Source organism: Erpetoichthys calabaricus, chromosome 6 (assembly GCF_900747795.2).
Source record: "Erpetoichthys calabaricus chromosome 6, fErpCal1.3, whole genome shotgun sequence".
Classification (NCBI taxonomy): Eukaryota; Metazoa; Chordata; class Cladistia; order Polypteriformes; family Polypteridae; genus Erpetoichthys; species Erpetoichthys calabaricus.
Window position 1 is genome coordinate 124,687,568 of NC_041399.2, and position 22,318 is coordinate 124,709,885.

Here is a 22,318-nt window from a genome sequence, read left to right on the forward strand (position 1 = left end):
ATGGTGCTATATGTGATTATTCTTTATTTTCCATGACTTTTTTCCCCACTATGGATTCGCTGCTACTTCTAATTACTGTAAATTATCACTACAACAGTGGTTATTTACTTACACAGTTGGCAGTTTCAGCTGCCATCGATTTTAGCTACCGTCACTGTCAACTACTGCTTACTGCCCCACCTCACTGATGCTAGTATTGAATACAAATAACAAGAATAGGTGTAAATAAATATGGTAATCCCTCGCTATATCGCGCTTCGACTTTCGCGGCTTCACTCTATCGCAGATTTTATATGTAAGCATATCTAAATATATAACGCGGATTTTTCGCTGTTTTGCGAGATTCTGCGGACAATGGGTCTTTTTACTTCTGATACATGCTTCCTCAGTTGTCTCGATGCATGCTCAATAATCCAGGTAAGGAAACCCTAGAAATTTGATTCTGTTCATCTGGACAAAGTTTTTAAGTGGGAGAAATATTTCGAGACTTATCCAAGTCTCTTCCTCAGTCTCAATTGACTGCTGGTTTCCCCAACCTTATAAAAAGTACCTTTGCTTAATCACAGAAACTAGCACCTTTGACAAAGGTCCACTAATCAGTGGACAATTTGCATATCACTGATCAACTGGCCCTTTGTCAAAGGTGCTAGTTTCTGTGATTAAGCAAAGGTACTGTTTATAAGGTTGGGGAAACCAGCAGTCAATTGAGACTGAGGAAGAGACTTGGATATGTCTCGAAATATTTCTCCCACTTAAAAACTTTGTCCAGATGAACAGAATCAAATTTCTAGGGTTTCCTTACCTGGATTATTGAGCATGCATCGAGACATCGAGAGCCACTTTGGCAAGGACGGCCTAAAGCTTGTACGTGAGTATGAGCAAACAGCACGCAAGATGGCAGACTACAGGAACCATCTGAGATTCAGCCTCAGATGTAGACAGAGCGGGATCACTCCTAAAAGTCTACAGATGAAATCGTCAGTAAAAGGCCTGCGAGCTAACAAAATCCTCCAGAAGGCACAGTGTCAGCTGCTAAATGAACGGGTGAGACAAACTAACTTCACTATTGATGTTTTAAAATCCAAAGAGGAGCAGATCCACCAAAGACTTTCTTCACGTCTAGATGAGAAAACACTTCAACAGGTGCTTGAGTTCACCGAGAAGGCTCGTCTAGCACAGTATGAAAAGTCTAAAACAAGGCAAAAGAGGAAGTTTGATCTACTTGCTGTGCGCCACAAACACCAGCACACTATGGGGAGTACCCTCCACAACCAGCAGGGAGAAGGATGCCAGACAGAAACTAAAGATGTGGACAAATGGGTGAAGAACTTGTCTGACAAACAACTCACCCAAGCAGAGAGAAACGTCCTTTCTAAAGGGTTAAATTTTGCGGTCACACCGAAACAAATCCCGCTAGTGGAACTGATTACAGCCACAGAATCTGCTATCAGAAACAACAACATTGCTGATTTGGAAGCAGAACAACTGCGGATAAAAGTTTCGGCATGTCTCAGCAATGCAAAACCCCCTGCATCCAATATCAGCATTGAGGAGAGGAAGGCCCTCACGGCACTCAGCAAGGACAACAACATCATCATTCTTCCAGCGGACAAGGGGAGATGCACAGTTGTGCTAAACCAGACAGACTACCATGAGAAAATTTTATCTCTGCTCAGTGACAAAAATACTTATGAGCCCTTAAAGCGAGATCCAGGTTGTGGTTACAAGAAAAAGGTGATAGATTGTCTTAAGCAGTTAGTTCAGGACAATGCTATTGACGGGACCACATACCACATATTATACCCAGGGGAATCTACACCAAGTCTGTATGGTGTACCAAAAATACACAAACAGGGTGCTCCTTTAAGACCCATTGTCTGCATGATCAATTCAGTCACGTATAACATCTCCAAGTTCCTGGCCGCTGTTCTTAACCCGGTGGTAGGTAGCTCAAAACACCACATTCAGAACACATTGGATTTCGTGGCGAAAGTGAGAGAAGTCATTATGGAGGCAAAAGAAACCTTGGTCTCATTTGATGTTACATCTCTATTCACTTGTGTCCCAGTGACTGAAGCAGTGGAGGTAGTACGTAAGAGATTACAGAATGACCCCACTCTCAGTAAAAGAACCTCTCTCAACGCAGACCAAGTGTGCCTACTTTTGGAACTGTGTCTTCAATCAACATATTTCATATACAAAAGCCAGTACTACAGGCAGAAGCACGGGTGTGCCATGGGTTCCCCTGTTTCACCTATAGTAGCCAATCTATATATGGAAGAAGTGGAAAAGAGGGCTCTATCATCCTATCCTGGAACACCACCGAGCCATTGGTTCAGATATGTGGATGACACCTGGGTGAAAATCAGATCTCAGGAGGTACCACAGTTCACAGACCACATCAACGGGGTGGACAAACACATCAAGTTCACCAGAGAGGATATGAAAAATAACAAGCTAGCCTTCCTAGACTGTGAAATTTCCATCGTCAACGGGGGATATTTGAAAGTGGATGTGTACCGTAAACCCACACATACAGACCAGTATCTAAGGTTTGACTCTCACCATCCACTAGAGCACAAACTAGGTGTCATTAGGACTCTACAACACAGAGCTAACACCATTCCCACAGACTCAGAGGCCAGGGAAGCAGAAGAACACCACGTCAAAAAGGCCCTGAGTAAATGTGGATATCCCAGCTGGTCCTTTGTCAAAGCAGGGAGGACACCTAAAGAACGCTCCAAGCGATTCATGAGAGAGGAAGGACATCCACTGCCTAAGCGAAAACCCTTAGTGATCCCGTATGTGTCAGGAGTATCGGAACAGCTGAGGCGCATTTTCTCGAAACACCAGGTCTCAGTGGCTTTCAAACCCCAAAACACGCTATGCCAAAGATTGGTCCATCCCAAGGATCGGGTCCCACGGCACAAACAGAGTAACATAGTTTACGCAGTTAAGTGCCAGGAGGAGTGCCGTGAATTGTACATCGGGGAAACCAAGCAGCCACTGGCTAAGCGCATGTCACAACACAGAAGAGCTTCCACGTCAGGCCAGGACTCCGCAGTCTATTTACATCTACAGGATAGTGGTCACTCCTTTAAAGATGAAGAGGTGCACATCCTGGACAGGGAGGAGCGCTGGTTTGAGAGAGGAATCAAGGAGGCCATTTACGTGAAAAAGGAACGACCATCTCTGAACAGAGGAGGGGGCCTAAGGGTACATCTGTCACCATCTTACAATGCTGTGATTGCAGCCATTCCTCAACCCTCTATGAATGGTTCACACGTCTACTAATCAGTGGACAATTTGCATATCACTGATCAACTGGCCCTTTGTCAAAGGTGCTAGTTTCTGTGATTAAGCAAAGGTACTGTTTATAAGGTTGGGGAAACCAGCAGTCAATTGAGACTGAGGAAGAGACTTGGATAAGTCTCGAAATATTTCTCCCACTTAAAAACTTTGTCCAGATGAACAGAATCAAATTTCTAGGGCTTCCTCAGTTGGTTTGCCCAGTTGATTTCATACAAGGGACGCTATTGGCGGATGGCTGAGAAGCTACCCAATCAGAGCACGCAGTTAAGTTCCTGTGTGCTGATTGGCTCAGCGATGGAGCACAGAATTTGATTCCACTGCGTTAACCAGGAAGTCTCGTCTCGCTCATTCAGCATCAACATGCTCCTGCTACTGCTTCAGGGGCCGTGCCCAAGCGCCAACAGAAGATGCTAACGATTTCCGAAAAGATAAAAGTTTTGGATATGTTGAAGGAAGGGAACAGCTACACCGCTGCAGGACGCCATTACGGAATCAATGAGTCCACGATTCTTTTTTATTTAAAAAGGAGGAAAAGAATATAAGATCTATGGCCGCAGTGTCCAGGGCGCAAAACGAGTTGTAAGTAGATGTAATAAGGCAGTAGTCCGGATGGAATCTGCTTTAGGGATTTGGATTGAAGACTGCCGGAAGAAGAACAACTGCGGTGCTACACAGTCGCCTGAAGAGGCTCCTTTAGAAGAGCTGTAACGCTCTCCTTTGTTGTGCAGTTAAATTAAACTCATCGTTATCGGACAAGTCGCCGTGTCATTCTTGGTGAGTAACATAATTAATTTTCTACATACAGTACTTATTACATGTACATAGTTTAGTGTTACTGTACACACATTTTACTGTATACAATTTTTCTTGCATTGTACGTATTTATTGCTGGTGGCCTGCCTGTCGTAATGGCTGTAACATATGTGATATGGGAGACGATCGATATATATTAAATAATATTTAGGTTTTATCTATATATAAACAGTGTGTTTACATACATAATTTCAATGAATCTTACCTAATATCTAAGAGAATACAAAGGGTTTATGCTGTATAATTGTGCGGGAAATGTTTATAAGAGTGTGGGAGAGTTTATAAGGGCTTAAAATATATAAAAATAACCATATGAACATATGGTTTTTACTTTGCGGATTTTCACCTTTTGTGGGGGGTTCTGGAACGCAACCCCCCGCGATCGAGGGGGGATTACTGTACCAACTTTTCCAAATGCTCCCGTAAACACTCAGCTGTTTGTTTCCATGCAGGTGAAAAAAAAGATTTAAAAATTCTCATACGATAACCAAAAAAACAAAGTATTTACGAGCAAAATTTATCTTTTAATTAACTTTCACACCTCAGTAACCCAAGACTCTTTGTTCTTCCTCTTCCACTCACAATGATGACATCAGCACATCAGTATGTCTCTGTCTCCAATTCATCTATATTTCCAGGCTTTTGATTTTTATTGTTGGCATATTACTAAATCTAGATTATATGCCAAATTTAACCAGCTTGTTATATTTTTATCTTGATCATTTGTGTAAAAAATATATTCTACATATTTATATACTTAGTCATAATATCCTAAGGACTGTACTTTATGATCATCTAATTTTTAAAAAGGGACATTCAAGCAATGCTCTAGTATTTAATGACATTGGGGTAGAGCCCAAAACAACCCAGCCACAGGGGATGCACAAGCCAGTGTGTTTCATCGTGCTGGTCCCAAGCCCGGATAAATGGGGAAGGTTATGTCAGGAAGGGCATCCGGTGTAAAATTTTGCTAAATCAATATGCAGACAACAATACAAATTTCCATACCGGATCGGTTGAGCCCTGGGTTAACAACGACCGCCACCAGTACTGTTAGCCAACACGGTGCTGGCAGAAATAGGGCTACTGTTGGCCAAAGAAGAAGAAGGAGAAGAAGAGGGGGGAGACATGTCCGGAGGCAGGAGGAGAGGAGGAAAGTAAAGAGTGGAACTGAGGGTAGGAACTCTGAATGTTGGCAGTATGACTGGAAAGGGAAGAAAGTTAGCAGATATGATGGAGAGAAGGAAGGTTGATGTATTGTGCGTGTAAGAGACTAAATGGAAGGGGGAGTAAGGCCAGGTGGATTGGAGGTGGATTCAAATTGTTCTATCATGGTGTGGATGGGAGGAGAAATGGGGTAGGAGTTATTCTGAATGAACAATATGTCAAGAGTGTTTGAGGTGAAAAGAGTGTCAGGCAGAGTAATGATTATGAAGCTGGAAATTGGAGGTGTGATGATGAATGTTGTTAGTGCATATGCACTGCAAGTTTGGTGTGCAATGGGTGAGAAAGACAATTTTTGGAGTGAGTTGGATGAAGTGATGAACAGTGTACCCAAGGGACAGAAAGTGGTGATTGGAGGGGATTTCAATGGGCATGTTGGTGAAGGGAACAGTAGAGACGAGGAGGTGATGGGTAAGTATGGTGTCAAGGAGAGGAATGAAGAAGGTCAGAGGATAGTGGATTTTGCCAAAAGGATGGACATGGCTTTGGTGAATACGTATTTTAAGAAGAGGGATGAACATAGGGTTACGTACAAGCGTGGAGGAAGATGCACACAGGTAGATTACATCCTATGTAGAAGAGTTGATGTGAAGGAGATTGAAGACTCCAAAGTGGTGGCAGGGGAAAGTGTAGTTAAGCAGCATAGGATGGTGGTCTGTTGGATGACGTTGGGGATTAAGAAGAGGAAGAGAGTGAGGGCAGAGCCAAGGATCAAATGGTGGAAGTTGAAAAAGGAAGACTGCAAGGTTGAGTTTAGGGAGGAGGTGAGAGCGTCCCTGGGATCCTCTATAAAAAATAAATAAATCACAGTCATCTTGATGGTGTGAATCTTAGCGGCCCCAGACCGCTACAGATTTTGGCGAGCCGGGTAGGAGCCAGGTTTTTGTTTACATTCCCTTCTAGTCAGACTTCACTTGCACCCTTACAGAAGCATGTCTGATCAAACGAGTAATACAGTCGTCTGCTAGGATTAAACAACTGGCTGCAGGGTTTCTGCAACAATCAAAACATCGGATTCATCAACAACTGGGACCTCTTTTGGGAAAGGCCGTGTTTCTTCAAGAGAGATGGCCTGCATCCGAACAGTTTCGGATCCTCTCCGAAAACATCGCTAAGGTAATTCGTTTATCTTGACTATCTATCTCTACTCTTAACCCCTTCCGAAATACTATTGCTGTGCTAAGACATGATAATTGTTTAATAAAATCTTCCGTAAAAGTGCACAACATTAATACTCTAATAACCAATCTCAATACACGTAGAAAATCTAGACAATACGGCATAAACACCAATAATTTAATTAAAATTACTACTTTAGATGAACAATGTATTAAAACTATAAAAACAGACTATAGATTAAACAAAAAATACACACAGAGTGGCGCTAATAAAAATAACAGTTCCTGTACCAAATATCAATAACGCACTTAGTATTCATCTCTGCCCCTCCGAAACATTAAATTTGGCACTATTAAATGTTAGAGCTTTAACTAACAAGATGTTTTTTATCAACGATCTTATTAGTGACTAGCAAAATACCCGCGCTTCGCAGCGGAGAAGTAGTGTGTTAAAGAGGTTATGAAAAAGAAAAGGAAACATTTTAAAAATAACGTAACATGATTGTCAATGTAATTGTGTTGTCATTGTTATGAGTGTTGCTGTCTTTTATATATATAATATACACACACACACAAACATAAACATATATATACATATACATATATAGATATATATACATATCTATATATACACATATCTATATATATATATATATATATATACATATACACATCCACATATATATACATATATATATACACATATCAACATATATATACACACATACATACACACACACATATACATATACACATACATACATACATACACACACACACATATATATATATATATATACACACAGACACATATATATATACACTAGCAAAATACCCGTGCTTCGCAGCGGAGAAGTAGTATGTTAAAGAGGTTATGTAAACATATATATACATATACATATATACATATATATACATATCTACATATACACATATCTACATATACATATATATATATATATATATATACATATACACATCCACATATATATACATATATATATATATACACATATCAACATATATATACACATACATATACACAAATACATACACACACACATATACATATATACATATACACATACATACATACATACATAGTGCGTTGTAACACGGGCTGTGATTGTTACATGGGAGGGAGACGACAAATCACAGCTTCCCGCTTTCTAATCGGGCCTGTGATTGGTGCTTTGACTGATGCCCAGATCCCACAGTATGTCCCCTTAGGAGAGGCGTTAGGCAAGTGTAATTGATTAGCGTTGCTGCAAGTTTAGCTTTACACCTGTTTTTAAGGCTTATTGACTGAAAGGGGCTTTCATGAAAAAACTTAGGGCTTTGCTACATGATACACCCTCCACAAGTTAAGGAAGTAAAAATAAAGGTATATATTTCTGTTTTATTTAAACCTTTTAAGTTTGTATGCGGGCAGTATGGTGGTACAGTGAAAGGTGCCAGTTAGGAGACCCGGGTTCACTTCCCTGCGTGGAGTTTGAATGTTTTCCCCGTGTCTGTCTGGGTTTCCTCCGGGTACTCCGGTTTCCTCCCACAGTCCAAAGACATGCAGGTTAGGTGCATTGGCGATTCTAAATTGTCTCTGGTGTGTGGGTGTGTGCGCCCTGCGGTGGGCTGGCACCTTGCCCGGGGTTTGTTTCCTGCCTTGTGCCCTGTGTTGGCAGGGATTGGCTCATGTATTTAGGATATAGCGGGTTGGATAATGGATGGATGGACATTTTGTATGCATAGCCCCATTTGCCCGTTTTCGTTTTTTTTTCATTCTTCAGTAATATTTCAGCAAACCCGGAGCTTGTCAGTTCAAATCCTGGTACTGACACCACTGTGTGACCCTGAGGAAGTCACTTCACCTGCCTGTGCTGCAAAAAAACAAAAGTAATGTAACAAATTGTACCTCAGATGTTACAAGTTGCTGGAATAAAGGCATAAGTCAAATAGATAAATATGTATTATACACATAGGAACTATTCATTTATTTTCAGTTAAGTCATCTGCAGCAAACCTTTATAAATGAGGGTTTCTCCATTTTTAGATAGTGCAAACTGTTTCTTCTTCATTGAGGTTTTCTCTTGGAGAGCTTTTTCCATTTCATTGAAAAATTAAAGCAGCAGCTGCCAAAATATGTAGCTTTCTTATTAATTTTTCAACATTGTGTAAAATAACTATAAAGTAACATAAAAGGTTTAAATACTCGTTATCCTTTTACACTAAAATATTACTAAAGAGATACAAAAAAAGTAAAATGCATATGTTGTTTTTTTTTTAAGGAGATTAAATATTACTGAAGGAAAAAAAAAAAAACCTAAAACAGCCAAATGGGGCTATGCATACGAACTTAAAAGGTTTAAATAAAACAGAAATATATACCTTTATTTTTACTTCCTTAACTTGTGGAGGGTGTATCCTGTAGCAAAGCCCTAAGTTTTTTCATGAAAGCCCATATCAGTCAGTAAGTCTTAAAAACAGGTGTAAAGATATTGACAATAAGCTACGCCAACCCACCAAGACATGCAATCGTTTAAATGAAGGCGCGAGTTGAAAAACACCATCCGATACTATTAGTTAACGATTAACACATTTCTATATGTATTGTAAGCATACAATACAACTGATAATATGTTGCGCTTATTTATCTGGTGTACCGACATTTTTGCGCGTTTAACGGCTGAAATCTAACGTGGTTTGTGCCCTTCAGAATGAAAACAGTTTGCATTTATCTTTTTAATAAAAAGCGAGCTTTTAAGTCTGAGAAATCACTCCGTAAATGCACACGTTTAATTCTTGATCACTTCAAACAACTGAATTATCCAGAACATTTCAGGCTTACATCCAGCATTCAAACTATGTATAAAAAGCACAACTGTTAAAGGAATTCAGCATTTCTTAATTGAAAATGTTCCTTTAATCCTCAACATGTCTCAATGAGTCGTTCTGGTGGTTTTACTTGACATTTTGATATTCTGATTAATTGTGTTTGCAGTTGAGATGTTCTTTCCTGATTTATACTTGTTTTCTCGTTAATATTTGTTTCGCTGGTGTTACTGTTCTGATTAGAGGTTATTGGTCCTTTGATGTCTCGACGGTTTCTTCTTAGAACAGCTCCTATTACGCAATTCCGTCACATACTGGTCTATTGTTTCTGCGCTTTTCTGGAAACATGTAAAAAAACTTGTGCCGCTCAAACGTCACATTGCGCTTTGGGTTGCAATACGTTTTGAATTTTTCAACTATTTTGTTCAATTTCATATTGTCTCCATCTTCTTCAAACTGAAAATTGTTATACACCTCTAGCGCCTTTTCGCCAATTACATGTAGAAGCATAGACGCTTTCATTTTTTCACTTTTCCTATCTGCTTCAATCGCAGCAAGATACAACTCGAATCTCTGTTTAAATCTTTTCCAATTTTCAGCTACATTTCCCTTTAACTGGAGATTTGGTGGGGGCTGTAATCCTAACATATTTTTTTTTCTCTTTTGGTAGAACGTCTTAGCGCTTTCTGATCACGTTTTCGGGTTACTCACAGACACGCGACTCATTCAAAAGCTGAACCTCTTCTTCAGATTCCTCTTCCAATCCGCCACTTCTGACACCATATAGATGATCTTGTTAGGTTCGTAGTTTAATCAATACACAGGATTGAAAGATATAATAACTTTTTAATAGACAGACTTTAGAGACATTTACTGTACAAGTTAGTAATCGTTCTTTAGTTCACGCCCATTCTCCTACTTGCATCGGCATTCACAGGCATTACTAATCATTCTGTAAGTATCCCTTAATAGACCTTACTAATCAACTATCATTACAAAATCCAATGTGGTTTGTGCCCTTCAGAATGAAAACAGTTAGCATTTACCTTTTTAATAAAAGGCGAGCTTTTAAGCCTGAGAAATCACCCCGTAAATGCTCACATTTAATTGCACATGTGTTAATATGTATGCTTACACGGTATTAAAAGACTCTCAAAAATTAACGTCATTTACCTTTGTTCCCACGTTTGAGAAAAGGCGAGCTTTTAAGCCTGAGAAATCACCCCGTAAATGCACACGTTTAATTGCACATGTGTTAATATGTATGCTTACACAGTATTAAAAGACACTCAAAAATTAACGTCATTTACATTCGTTCCCCGCGTTTGACTCGTGCTGTAAATCTCTTCCTTGTTTTTAGTTCAAGTGATTACGTAGGGGGCGTGATGATGCGATACGTGACTCCGCCTCCTCTATTAGAGTATATGGACAAAAAAACAGGTTCCAGTTATGACCATTACACGTAGAATTTCGAAATGAAACCTGCCTAACTTTTGTAAGTAAGCTGTAAGGAATGAGCCTGCCAAATTTCAGCCTTCCACCTACACGGGAAGTTGGAGAATTAGTGATGAGTGAGTCAGTCAGTCAGTCATTCAGTCAGTGAGTCAGTGAGGGCTTTGCCTTTTATTAGTATAGATAGAAAAATTAATTTCATTGCACTAAGTGAAACGTGGCTTAGCTCAGATGGCGCGGCTGTTTTAATCGAATCTGCGCCTCCGGATTACAGTTTTACTCGTGTGGATCGCCAAGGAAAAAGAGGCGGGGGCCTAGCAAACATTTACTCAAGCTGGTTAAAATGTAAAGATGTCAGTTTTGGTAAATTCAAGTCCTTTGATTATCTTGCCGTTGTTATTCATGGAGATTCTCACGTTCTAGTATTATCCGTGTATAGACCTACTAAATTCAATGCATCTTTCTTTGAGGAATTCTCTGACTTAATGTCAATTTTAATTACGAACTATGACACACTCAATAGTCGGCGACTTTAATTTTCATTTAGATAATCAGTGTGACCAAAAAGTAAAAGAATTTATGAACCTCCTGGACTCTTTTGATTTGAGACAGCTCGTTAATCAGCCTACACAAAAAGCAGGTCATACGTTAGACTTAGTGATTACTAAAGGACTAAAAGTTGATATAAAGCAGGTCATTGATACGGGTCTATCAGACCATTTTCTTCTACTTTTTAATATAGAAATAATGTTAGAAAACACTCATGAGAAGCATATTGTTAAAAAATGCTTCTTTGACTCATCAGCAGCTTTAAAACTTACAAACATTCTAAGCAATCAGTCCATTTATAGTGCCAACTATAATAGCGAGGATAATGTAAATAATAAGGTGGAAAGATTTAATACTAAAGTGAGAGCTGCTGTTGACATAGTTGCACCTGTAAAGACAGTTAAAAAATCTTCTAGCATTGTTATACCAATGAAGACCCAAAGAGTGTCTGATTTAAAGAGAACATGCCGTAGAGCTGAGAACTAATTATCCACTATGAAATATTAAACGTTAAAATAACAGAATACTGTACAATAACACAGTCCGTCTTGAGAGGCGCTGCTATTTCTCTAAGATTATAAATAACAATGTTAGTAATCCCAGAGTCTTATTCTCGACAATTGATGGTCTGCTAAACCCAGGTAACTCAAAGGAATGCCTCCTAAGTACTTCCATTAAAACCTGTGAGGCTTTTGCTGTATTTTTCAATCAAAAAATGAATGATATTAGAAATAACATAATATATCTCCCCAACATTAAGGATCCTCCTAAACCCCAGTATTCAGTTGTAAACAAATTAAACTCTTTCACTAGGATAGATTTACCTGATTTACATAAAACAATTTATCAACTGAAACCCTCCACCTGCGTCCTTGACCCAATACCAACAATTTTTTTCAAAGAAGTATCGGACGTGCTAATTGATTATATTCTTGACATAGTAAATTCCTCATTAGATACGGGGGTCTTCCCAGACTGTCTTAAGACTGCTGTAGTTAAACCTCTACTTAAGAAAAATAATAATAATAATAATAATAATAATAAGAAAATTTTAGACCCATCTCTAACCTGCCTTTCATAAGTAAAATTCTAGAGAAGGCAGTCATTATGTAGTTAAATGACCACCTCAATAAACATGCTATTCTTGATAAATTTCAGTCAGGTTTTAGAGCAAATCACAGCACAGAAACTGCACTCATTAAAGTAGTAAATGACTTGCGGATAAATGCAGACAGAGGACATTTATCTGTTCTCATCCTCTTAGATCTGAGTGCTGCATTTGACACCATTGATCATAATATTCTTAGAAGTCGCCTTAGTCAATGGATGGGCCTCTCTGGCAGTGTCTTAAATTGGTTTGAATCCTACCTGGCAGGGAGAAAATTCTTTGTTAGTTGTGGTAATTACAACTCAAGGACACATGATATCCAATTTGGTGTTCCACAAGGCTCTATCCTGGGTCCGCTGCTCTTCTCAATCTACATGCTTCCGTTAGGTCAGATTATCTCAGGGCACAACGTGAGCTACCACAGCTATGCTGATGACACACAACTGTATTTATCAATAGCACCTGATGACCCCGATTCTCTTGATTCCATCCATCCATCCATCCATTATCCAACCCGCTGAATCCGAACACAGGGTCACTGGGGTCTGCTGGAGCCAATCCCAGCCAACACAGGGCACAAGGCAGGAACCAATCCCAGGCAGGGTGCCAACCCACCGCAGGACTTCTCTTGATTCACTAACACAATGTCTGACTTGAATTTCAGAATGGATGAATAGTAACTTTCTCAAGCTAGATAAAGAGAAAACTGAAATCTTAGTGATTGGCAATAATGGATACAATGAGGCTATTAGAAATAAACTGGATACATTAGGATTAAAAGTCAAGACAGAGGTAAAAAGTTTAGGGGTAACTGTTGACTGTAATCTGAATTTTAAATCGCATATTAATCAGATCACTAGGACAGCATTTTTTCACTTAAGAAACATAGCAAAAGTTAGACCTCTTATATCACTGAAAGATGCTAAGAAATTAGTTCACGCGTTTGTTTTCAGTCGACTAGATTACTGTAACGCAATCCTCTCAGGAATACCCAAAAAAGACATAAATCGTTTGCAACTAGTGCAGAATGCAGCTGCTAGAATCCTAACCAGGAAAAGAAAATCCGAGCACATTTCTCCAGTTTTGTTGTCACTGCACTGGTTACCTGTATCATTCAGGATTGACTTTAAAACTCTGCTTATGGTTTATAAAGCCTTAAATAATCTCGCCCCATCTTATATATCGGAATGTCTGACATCTTATATTCCAAATTGTAAGCTCAGATCCTCAGATGAGTGTCTCCTTAGAATTCCAAGAGCAAAATTTAAAAGAAGTGGTGACGCGGCCTTCTGCTGTTATGCACCTAAAATCTGGAATAGCCTGCCAATAGGAATTCGCCAGGTTCATACAGTGGAGCACTTAAAAAAACTGCTAAAAACACATTATTTTAACATGGCCTTCTCATAACTTCACTGTAATTTAATCCTGATACTCTGTATATCCAATTCATTATAATAACTATCCATGGTAGCTCTAAAATCTGTACTAACCCCTACTCTCTCTTCTGTTTCCTCTTCCGGTGTCCTTTTGGTGGAAGCCACCACCATCTACTCAAAGCACCAAGATGTTCCAACAGTGATGGATTAAAAGCCAGAAGTCTGCATGACCATCATTATCAAGTCCTTCCGTGAGAACCCTAGATACAAGAGGACTATTTCATTTATGTTAGGTAGAATGTCCAGAGGGGACTGGGCGGTCTCGTGGCCTGGAACCCCTGCAGATTTTATTTTTTTCTCCAGCCGTCTGGAGTTTTTTTTTTTTGTTTGTTTTTTCTGTCCACCCTGGCCATCGGACCTTACTCTTTTTCTATGTTAACTAATGTTGTCTTATTTTAATTTCTTATTTTGTCTTTTATTTTTATTTTCTGTTCTTCATTATGTAAAGCACTTTGAGCTACTTTTTTGTATGAAAATGTGCTATATAAATAAATGTTGTTGTTGTTGTTGAAAGAGCAGTGCAGGGTGAAGAGCTTGAGCCGAGTTGGCCGCTGATTGATATGCATCCGCTGTCCAGGCCACGTCACATACGGACTGAGGTGGTGTGTCACCACATTCACACAGTCAACCCTGTCCCGGTAAGGCACAGAGCCTACAGAGTGTCACCTCTGACAAGAGGAATAATCAAGGAGTGGGTTAACCAGATGTTGGCGGATGGGGTCACCGAGCCTTCCACCTCGCCGTGGGCTAGCCCTATGTTGCTTGTTCAAAAGGCCGCGACAGATGGATGGTAAGACCTACCGACACAAGAGAGTCCATTCCAAGTAATAAGGGCATTGACAGGTGGTCATCTTCCAGGATGTAAATTTCTGTCTCCCAGTGTGTCTCATGTAAGCAGAGCCTCATAGGAACCCTGCCCTTTGCCCCGTGCGCCCTTCCATCCGCGAGGAAGAATTTTACTTTTGTACTTTCTCTTAACTGCTCATGAGGCACTTTAAGCTTTGCCCATAAGCTGTATTTCATAAGGGTATAAGTGCTCCCTGTATCTACAACCGTCTCTTCAGTGACTCCTCGCACTTGTACAGGCACTACTAAGAAGGGCAAGGTGGCTTGCACCAAGGTGAGATCGGCACGAGGATCCACTGGGGCTTTTCCTTGTGGTTTGGGACAGGGGACTTCTCGAGACGTGGGACCCTTTCGAGACCCACTAATCCCGATAGCCGCCCAGTCCTTTTCCACTCGGGGCCTCACCTTCACCAACTCATCTACCGATTTCACGACTCCCCCTCAGAGTAGCTTCCACCCAAGGGTCACATGCATCAAGGACCTGTCACAATATCTCTTCCTCACGCATGTCAGATCGCCACTTCAGGCACAACGCACGGAATTCAAAGGTCTGGAGCTTTTCTTCCAACAGCGCCTGGTATTTATCTGAGAGGAACGCTTTCAGGAAGGCAGCGCAAAACTCCGCCCAGGTATTACAATACAATACAATTTATTTTTGTATAGCCCAAAATCACACAAGAAGTACCACAATGGGCTTTAACAGGCCCTGCCTCTTGACAGCCCCCCAGCCTTGACTCTCCAAGAAGACAAGGAACCCCCCCCCCCCCAAAAAAAAACCTTTTAGGGAAAAAATGGAAGAAACCTTGGGAAAGGCAGTTCAAAGAGAGACCCCTTGTGTATTACACTTGTGCCCTCAGCAAACCACCAAGAGCACGTCGGCCCGCTGAGTGCAGTGTTCAGGAATCTCTGCAGCTCGGCTCCACTCAGAGGATGCAGCTCCATGAACATGTCAACCTCCTCTACAAAGTCAACAATGCCCGTGGGTTCACACTGAGGGGCCAGCTTAGGAAACTCCATCCGCGGCACTGCAACGAACAAGGACGACTGTCCCCAGTCGTTCCCCATTCCCGTTACAGGAGTCGACTGCCCCAGTGGCTGCACAACGGCACGCCAGCTTCCCTGCACCTGCCTCCTGATCTACTCTCTCATATTGGCTTCCAGGCACTGCATACATCACGTGAAGGACTGTTCAAGATGCTGCACCCTCACAGCCGCCTTGCTGGAAACTCGGGCGGCCGTGGCATCGATGAAGTCGTGGGCAGTTTCATCTTGATTGAAAAAACTACAGACAATGTCATAACACGCGTCTCTAGCTGTTGTAGGTGCAACGTCAGGTCTTGCAGACTCCGTCCCTCACCGGTCTCGGGCTGCTCCGGACTGGAGACAAACAGGGTGTCCAGCAGGCTCAACTCCTCCTCAACAGGGGCTCTGGCCTTTACGTGACGTGGCCTAGGCAGCAGACGCATATCAACCAGTGGCCCACTCAGCTCAAGCTCCTTGCCCTGCACTGTGCTTTCAACAGACATGCTTCTGTAAGGGTGCAAGTGAAGTTGGACTTAAAGGGAACGTAAACAAAAACCTGGCTCCTACCCAGCTCGCCAAAATCTGTAGCAGTCCGGTGCTGCTAAGATTCACACCGTCAAGATGAGGGTGATTTATTTATTTTTTATAGAGCATCCCAGGGATGCTTCCAGCCTTGGCCTGCCCGCACACACTCAAAAACAGAGACAAAACAAAGCACACTTTATTAAACATATAAACACAAACACCACACAGCAAAGTCCATGGAATACCAAACTGGATGTAATGAGAGATGACGAGAGTAAGTCCAGAGATCTGTATGTTGTAAGGGAATGAAAATACAGTCCTACCGGTAGACACTGTAAGGGTGAAGACAGATGGATGGTTCAGGAGTGCTACTATACTTGCGGGAAAGCCGTGAATCCACAAACAGTCCTCAGCACACAGGTAGACAGACGATCCAGACCCCAACAATGAATACAATCCAGGACACAGTGATTAAAAATGGCTGAATTAACAGAAGGCAGTCCGACAGATAAATGAAACACAAAATACAACAACAAAAAAACACTTTTCTTTAATCGGACACCTGCCCTCCTTTTAAACCCCTCTGACCACCTTTGACCCCAACAGCCCCTGCAGGGACTGCTGGGAGATGCTGTTCTAACTCATAGTAGCACTGCTACAGATCGGCTAGACAGAGGGACCGAACAGGGAAAGATGTGCAGCAGGTTAGGGTGATAAAGGATAAAGATGGAAACGTACTCACAAGCGAGGAGAGTGTGTTGAGCAGATGGAAAGAGTACTTTGAGAGGCTAATGAATGAAGAGAACGAGAGAGAGAAGAGGTTGGATGATGTGGAGATAGTGAATCAGGAAGTGCAATGGATTAGCAAGGAGAAAGTAAGGACGGCTATGAAGAAGATGAAAAATGGAAAGGCCGTTGGTCCAGATGACATACATATGGAAGCATGGAGGTGTTTAGGAGAGATGGCAGTGGAGTTTTTAACCAGATTGTTTAATGGAATCTTGGAAAGTGTGAGGATGCCTGAGGAGTGGAGAAGAAGTGTACTGGTACCGATATTTAAGAATAAGGGGGATGTGCAGGACTGCAGGAATTACAGGGGAATAAAATTGATGAGCCACAACATGAAGTTATGGGAAACAGTAGTGGAAGCTAGTTTAAGAAGTGAGGTGATGATTAGTGACCAGCAGTATGGTTTCATGCCAAGAAAGAGCACCACAGATGCAATGTTTGCTCTGAGGATGTTGATAGAGAAGTTTAGAGAAGGCCAGAAGGAGTTGCATTGCATTTTTGTGGACCTGGAGAAAGCATATGACAGGGTGCCTCGAGAGGAACTGTGATATTGTATGAGGAAATCAGAAGTGGCAGAGAAGTACGTAAGATGTTGTACAGGATATGTACGAGGGAAGTGTGACAGTGGTGAGGTCTGTGGTAGGAGTGACGGATGCATTCAAATTGGAGGTGGGATGCTAAGGATAGAGCTGCCAAGGAAGGGGAACAGAGGAAGGCCTAAACAAAGTTTTATGGATGTGGTGAGAGAGGACATGCAGGTGATGAATGTAACAGAGCAAGATGCAAATGACAGAAAGATATGGAAGAAGATGGTCCGCTGTGGAAATCCCTAACTGGAGCAGCCGAAAGAAGAAGAAGAGGGGTAGAGCCCAAAACACTAGGATCACACAGTGCATGGCTGCATTTAATCACAGGGTTAAAGGTACAGATTTTTACTGTGGTACCAACCTTAGAGCTAGAGGTGTTTGGATGATTTTATATGTAGACTTTGATAATTCCAGTTGGTAGATAGAAATAAGAAAGTGTTGCTGGTTTCCTTTCAATTCATCTCCAAAGAAGGAAATTCAAGTATTAGGAAGAATGAAGGGAATGTTTCGTATAATACATTGATATAATATACTTGTATAATACATTGTCTTCCTCCTATAGCTGTGAGACATCACTGGGCAAGAGGATAAACTGCTGAACATTGAAGTAAATCCAGTCATTGCTGTCCATACCATAGAAATTAAAATTTGTTATGATTTGACGGCCAGTTCTAAAAGACATATTCATCCATCCATCCATCCATTGTCTCCCGCTTATCCGAGGTCGGGTCGCGGGGGGCAGCAGCTTGAGCAGAGATGCCCAGACTTCCCTCTCCCCCGGCCACTTCTTCTAGCTCTTCCGGGGAGAATCCCAAGGCGTTCCCAGGCCAGTCGAGAGACATAGTCCCTCCAGCGTGTCCTGGGTCTTCCCCGGGGCCTCCTCCCGGTTGGACGTGCCCGGAACACCTCACCAGGGAGGCGTCCAGGAGGCATCCTGATCAGATGCCCGAGCCACCTCATCTGACTCCTCTCGATGCGGAGGAGCAGCGGCTCTACTCTGAGCCCCTCCCGGATGACTGAGCTTCTCACCCTATCTTTAAGGGAAAGCCCAGACACCCTGCGGAGGAAACTCATTTCAGCCGCTTGTATTCGCGATCTCGTTCTTTCGGTCACTACCCATAGCTCATGACCATAGGTGAGGGTAGGAACATAGATCGACTGGTAAATTGAGAGCTTCGCCTTGCGGCTCAGCTCCTTTTTCACCACGACAGACCGATGCAATGCCCGCATTACTGCGGATGCCGCACCGATCCGCCTGTCAATCTCACGCTCCATTCTTCCCTCACTCGTGAACAAGACCCCGAGATACTTGAACTCCTCCACTTGGGGCAGGATCTCGCTACCAACCCTGAGAGGGCACTCCACCCTTTTCCGGCTGAGGACCATGGTCTCGGATTTGGAGGTGCTGATTCTCATCCCAGCCGCTTCACACTCGGCTGCGAACCGATCCAGAGAGAGCTGAAGATCACGGCCTGATGAAGCAAACAGGACAACATCATCTGCAAAAAAGCAGTGACCCAATCCTGAGCCCACCAAACCGGACCCCCTCAACACCCTGGCTGCGCCTAGAAATTCTGTCCATAAAAGTTATGAACAGAATCGGTGACAAAGGGCAGCCCTGGCGGAGTCCAACTCTCACTGGAAACGGGTTCGACTTACTGCCGGCAATGCGGACCAAGCTCTGGCACCGATCGTACAGGGACTGAACAGCCCTTATCAGGGGGGCCGGTACCCCATACTCTCGGAGTACCCCCCCACAGGATTCCCCGAGGGACACGGTCGAATGCCTTTTCTAAGTCCACAAAACACATGTAGACTGGTTGGGCAAACTCCCATGCACCCTCCAGGACCCTGCTAAGGGTATAGAGCTGGTCCACTGTTCCGCGACCAGGACGAAAACCACACTGTTCCTCCTGAATCCGAGGCTCGACTATCCGACGGACCCTCCTCTCCAGGACCCCTGAATAGACTTTTCCAGGGAGGCTGAGGAGTGTGATCCCTCTGTAGTTGGAACACACCCTCCGATCCCCCTTCTTAAAGAGGGCGACCACCACCCCGGTCTGCCAATCCAGAGGCACTGTCCCTGATGTCCATGCGATGTTGCAGAGGCGTGTCAGCCAAGACAGTCCTACAACATCCAGAGCCTTGAGGAACTCCGGGCGTATCTCATCCACCCCCGGGGCCCTGCCACCAAGGAGTTTTTTGACCACCTCGGTGACCTCAGTCCCAGAGATGGGGGAGCCCACCTCTGAGTCCCCAGGCTCTGCTTCCTCATTGGAAGGCATGTTAATGGGATTGAGGAGGTCTTCGATGTATTCCCCCCACCGACCCACAACGTCCCGAGTCGAGGTCAGCAGCGCACCATCCCCACCATATACAGTGTTGACACTGCACTGCTTCCCCTTCCTGAGACGCCGGATGGTGGACCAGAATCTCCTAGAAGCCGTCCGAAAGTCATTCTCCATGGCCTCCCCAAACTCCTCCCACGCCCGAGTTTTTGCCTCAGCAACCACCAAAGCCGCATTCCGCTTGGCCTGCCGGTACCTATCAGCTGCCTCCGGGGTCCCACAGGACAAAAGGGTCCCGTAGGACTCCTTCTTCAGCTTGACGGCATCCTTCACCGCCGGTGTCCACCAGCGAGTTCGGGGATTGCCGCCACGACAGGCACCGACCACCTTACGGCCACAGCTCCGGTCAGCTGCCTCAACAATAGAGGCACGGAACATGGCCCATTCGGACTCAATGTCCCCCACCTCCCTCGGGATGTGGTCGAAGTTCTGCCGGAGGTGGGAGTTGAAGCTACTTCTGACAGGGGGCTCTGCCAGACGTTCCCAGCAGACCCTCACAACACGTTTGGGCCTACCACGCCTGACCGGCATCCTCCCCCCACCATCGAAGCCAACTCACCACCAGGTGGTGATCAGTTGACAGCTCCGCCCCTCTCTTCACCCGAGTGTCCAAGACATGTGGCCGCAAGTCCGACGACACGACCACAATGTCGATCATCGAACTGAGGCCTAGGGTGTCCTGGTGCCAAGTGCACATATGAACACCCCTATGCTTGAACATGGTGTTCGTTATGGACAATCCGTGACGAGCACAGAAGTCCAATAACAAAACACCGCTAGGGTTTCAGATCAGGGGGCCCATTCCTCCCAATCACGCCCTTCCAGGTCTCACTGTCATTGCCCACGTGAGCATTGAAGTCTCCCAGCAGAACGAGGGAGTCCCCAGAAGGTATGCCCTCTAGCACCCCCTCCAGGGACTCCAAAAAGGGTGGGTACTCCGAACTGCTGTTCGGTGCATACGCACAAACAACAGTTAGGACCCGTCCCCCCCACCCGAAGGCGAAGGGAGGCTACCCTCTCGTCCACCGGGGTAAACCCCAATGTACAGGCTCCAAGTTGGGGGGCAATAAGTATACTCACACCTGCTCGGCGCCTCTCACCGGGGGCAACTCCAGAGTGGTAGAGAGTCCAGCCCCTCTCAAGGAGATTGGTTCCAGAGTCCAAGCTGTGCGTCGAGGTGAGTCCGACTATATCTAGCCGGAACCTCTCAACTTCGCGCACTAGCTCAGGCTCCTTCCCCTTCAGAGAGGTGACATTCCACGTCCCAAGAGCCAGTTTCTGTAGCCGAGGATCGGACCGCCAAGGTCCCCGCCTTCGGCCACCACCCAACTCACACTGCACCCGACCTCCTTGGCCCCTCCCATAGGTGGTGAGCCCATGGGAAGGGGGACCCACGTTGCCTCTTCGGGCTGTGCCCGGCTTAGCCCCATGGGTGCAGGCCCGGCCACCAGGCGCTTGCCATCGAGCCCCACCTCCAGGCCTGGCTCCAGAGTGGGGCCCCGGTGACCCACGTCCGGGCAAGGGAAAACGCCGTCCAAAATTGTTTTTCTTCATAGGAGGTTTGTTTAACCGCTATTTGTCTCATCCCTTACCTAGGACCAGTTTGCCTTGGGTGGCCCTACCAGGGGCATAAAGCCCCGGACAACAGAGCTCCTAGGATCATTGGGACACGCAAACCCCTCCACCACGATAAGGTGACGGTTAAAGGAGGGGAAAAAAGACATATTTAATAAGCATAGTCCTAATGTTATGGGAAAACTGACAAATTGGTCATTTTGGAAATTCTGCTTGTTTCACATACCTTTTCATATATGTCTAAGAAGATCAGAAATTTTAATATTTGGCACCAATCCAAGTGCACAATGGAGGAGCACATATTTATAAAAGGCCATTAGAACAGCTATTGGGTTAGAGTATGTGCACCTGTACTCCAGTGATGAATATTTAAACTACTGAGGTAATGATGCATCGGAAAACAATGAATGTCCAGGTTAGTTGAGGACCCTTTTAAATTATGAAATAAGGCACTTAATTTAATTTCTAAAAAAACATTTTTGAAAGTTCATGTAAAGGCACAAATCTGACGATTTAAAACTGCTTAAACTGAAATTTCTTCTTGTTTATCACTTCTTAAATAAGGGAAAAGACCAGAAAGATGTAAATTGAAATATCTTGTTATTTCTTTCTCTGTGTGTTTTATTTTTCCTATTCATGCTGATAATTACTAAAGCAACAATTCTTTTTGCAACTGTCTACTGATATTTTTAAATTGCTTAACTGTTGCTTTCATAATACAAAAAGCTATTGGAAAAATATAAAATCATGACTGATTAACCGGAAAGCACATCCAATACAGAATACT

General features: G+C 43.4%; 1 protein-coding gene across 1 annotated transcript; it reads left to right on the top strand.

Moving 5' to 3' along the window:
- Positions 1-816: 816 nt before the first annotated feature.
- Positions 817-15,820, top strand: LOC114653098 (uncharacterized). The gene is made up of 2 exons (XM_028803270.2): positions 817-3,243; positions 15,761-15,820. Exons 1-2 carry the CDS (start codon positions 817-819, stop codon positions 15,818-15,820), a joined length of 2,487 nt encoding a protein of 828 aa, XP_028659103.2.
- Positions 15,821-22,318: the final 6,498 nt, after the last annotated feature.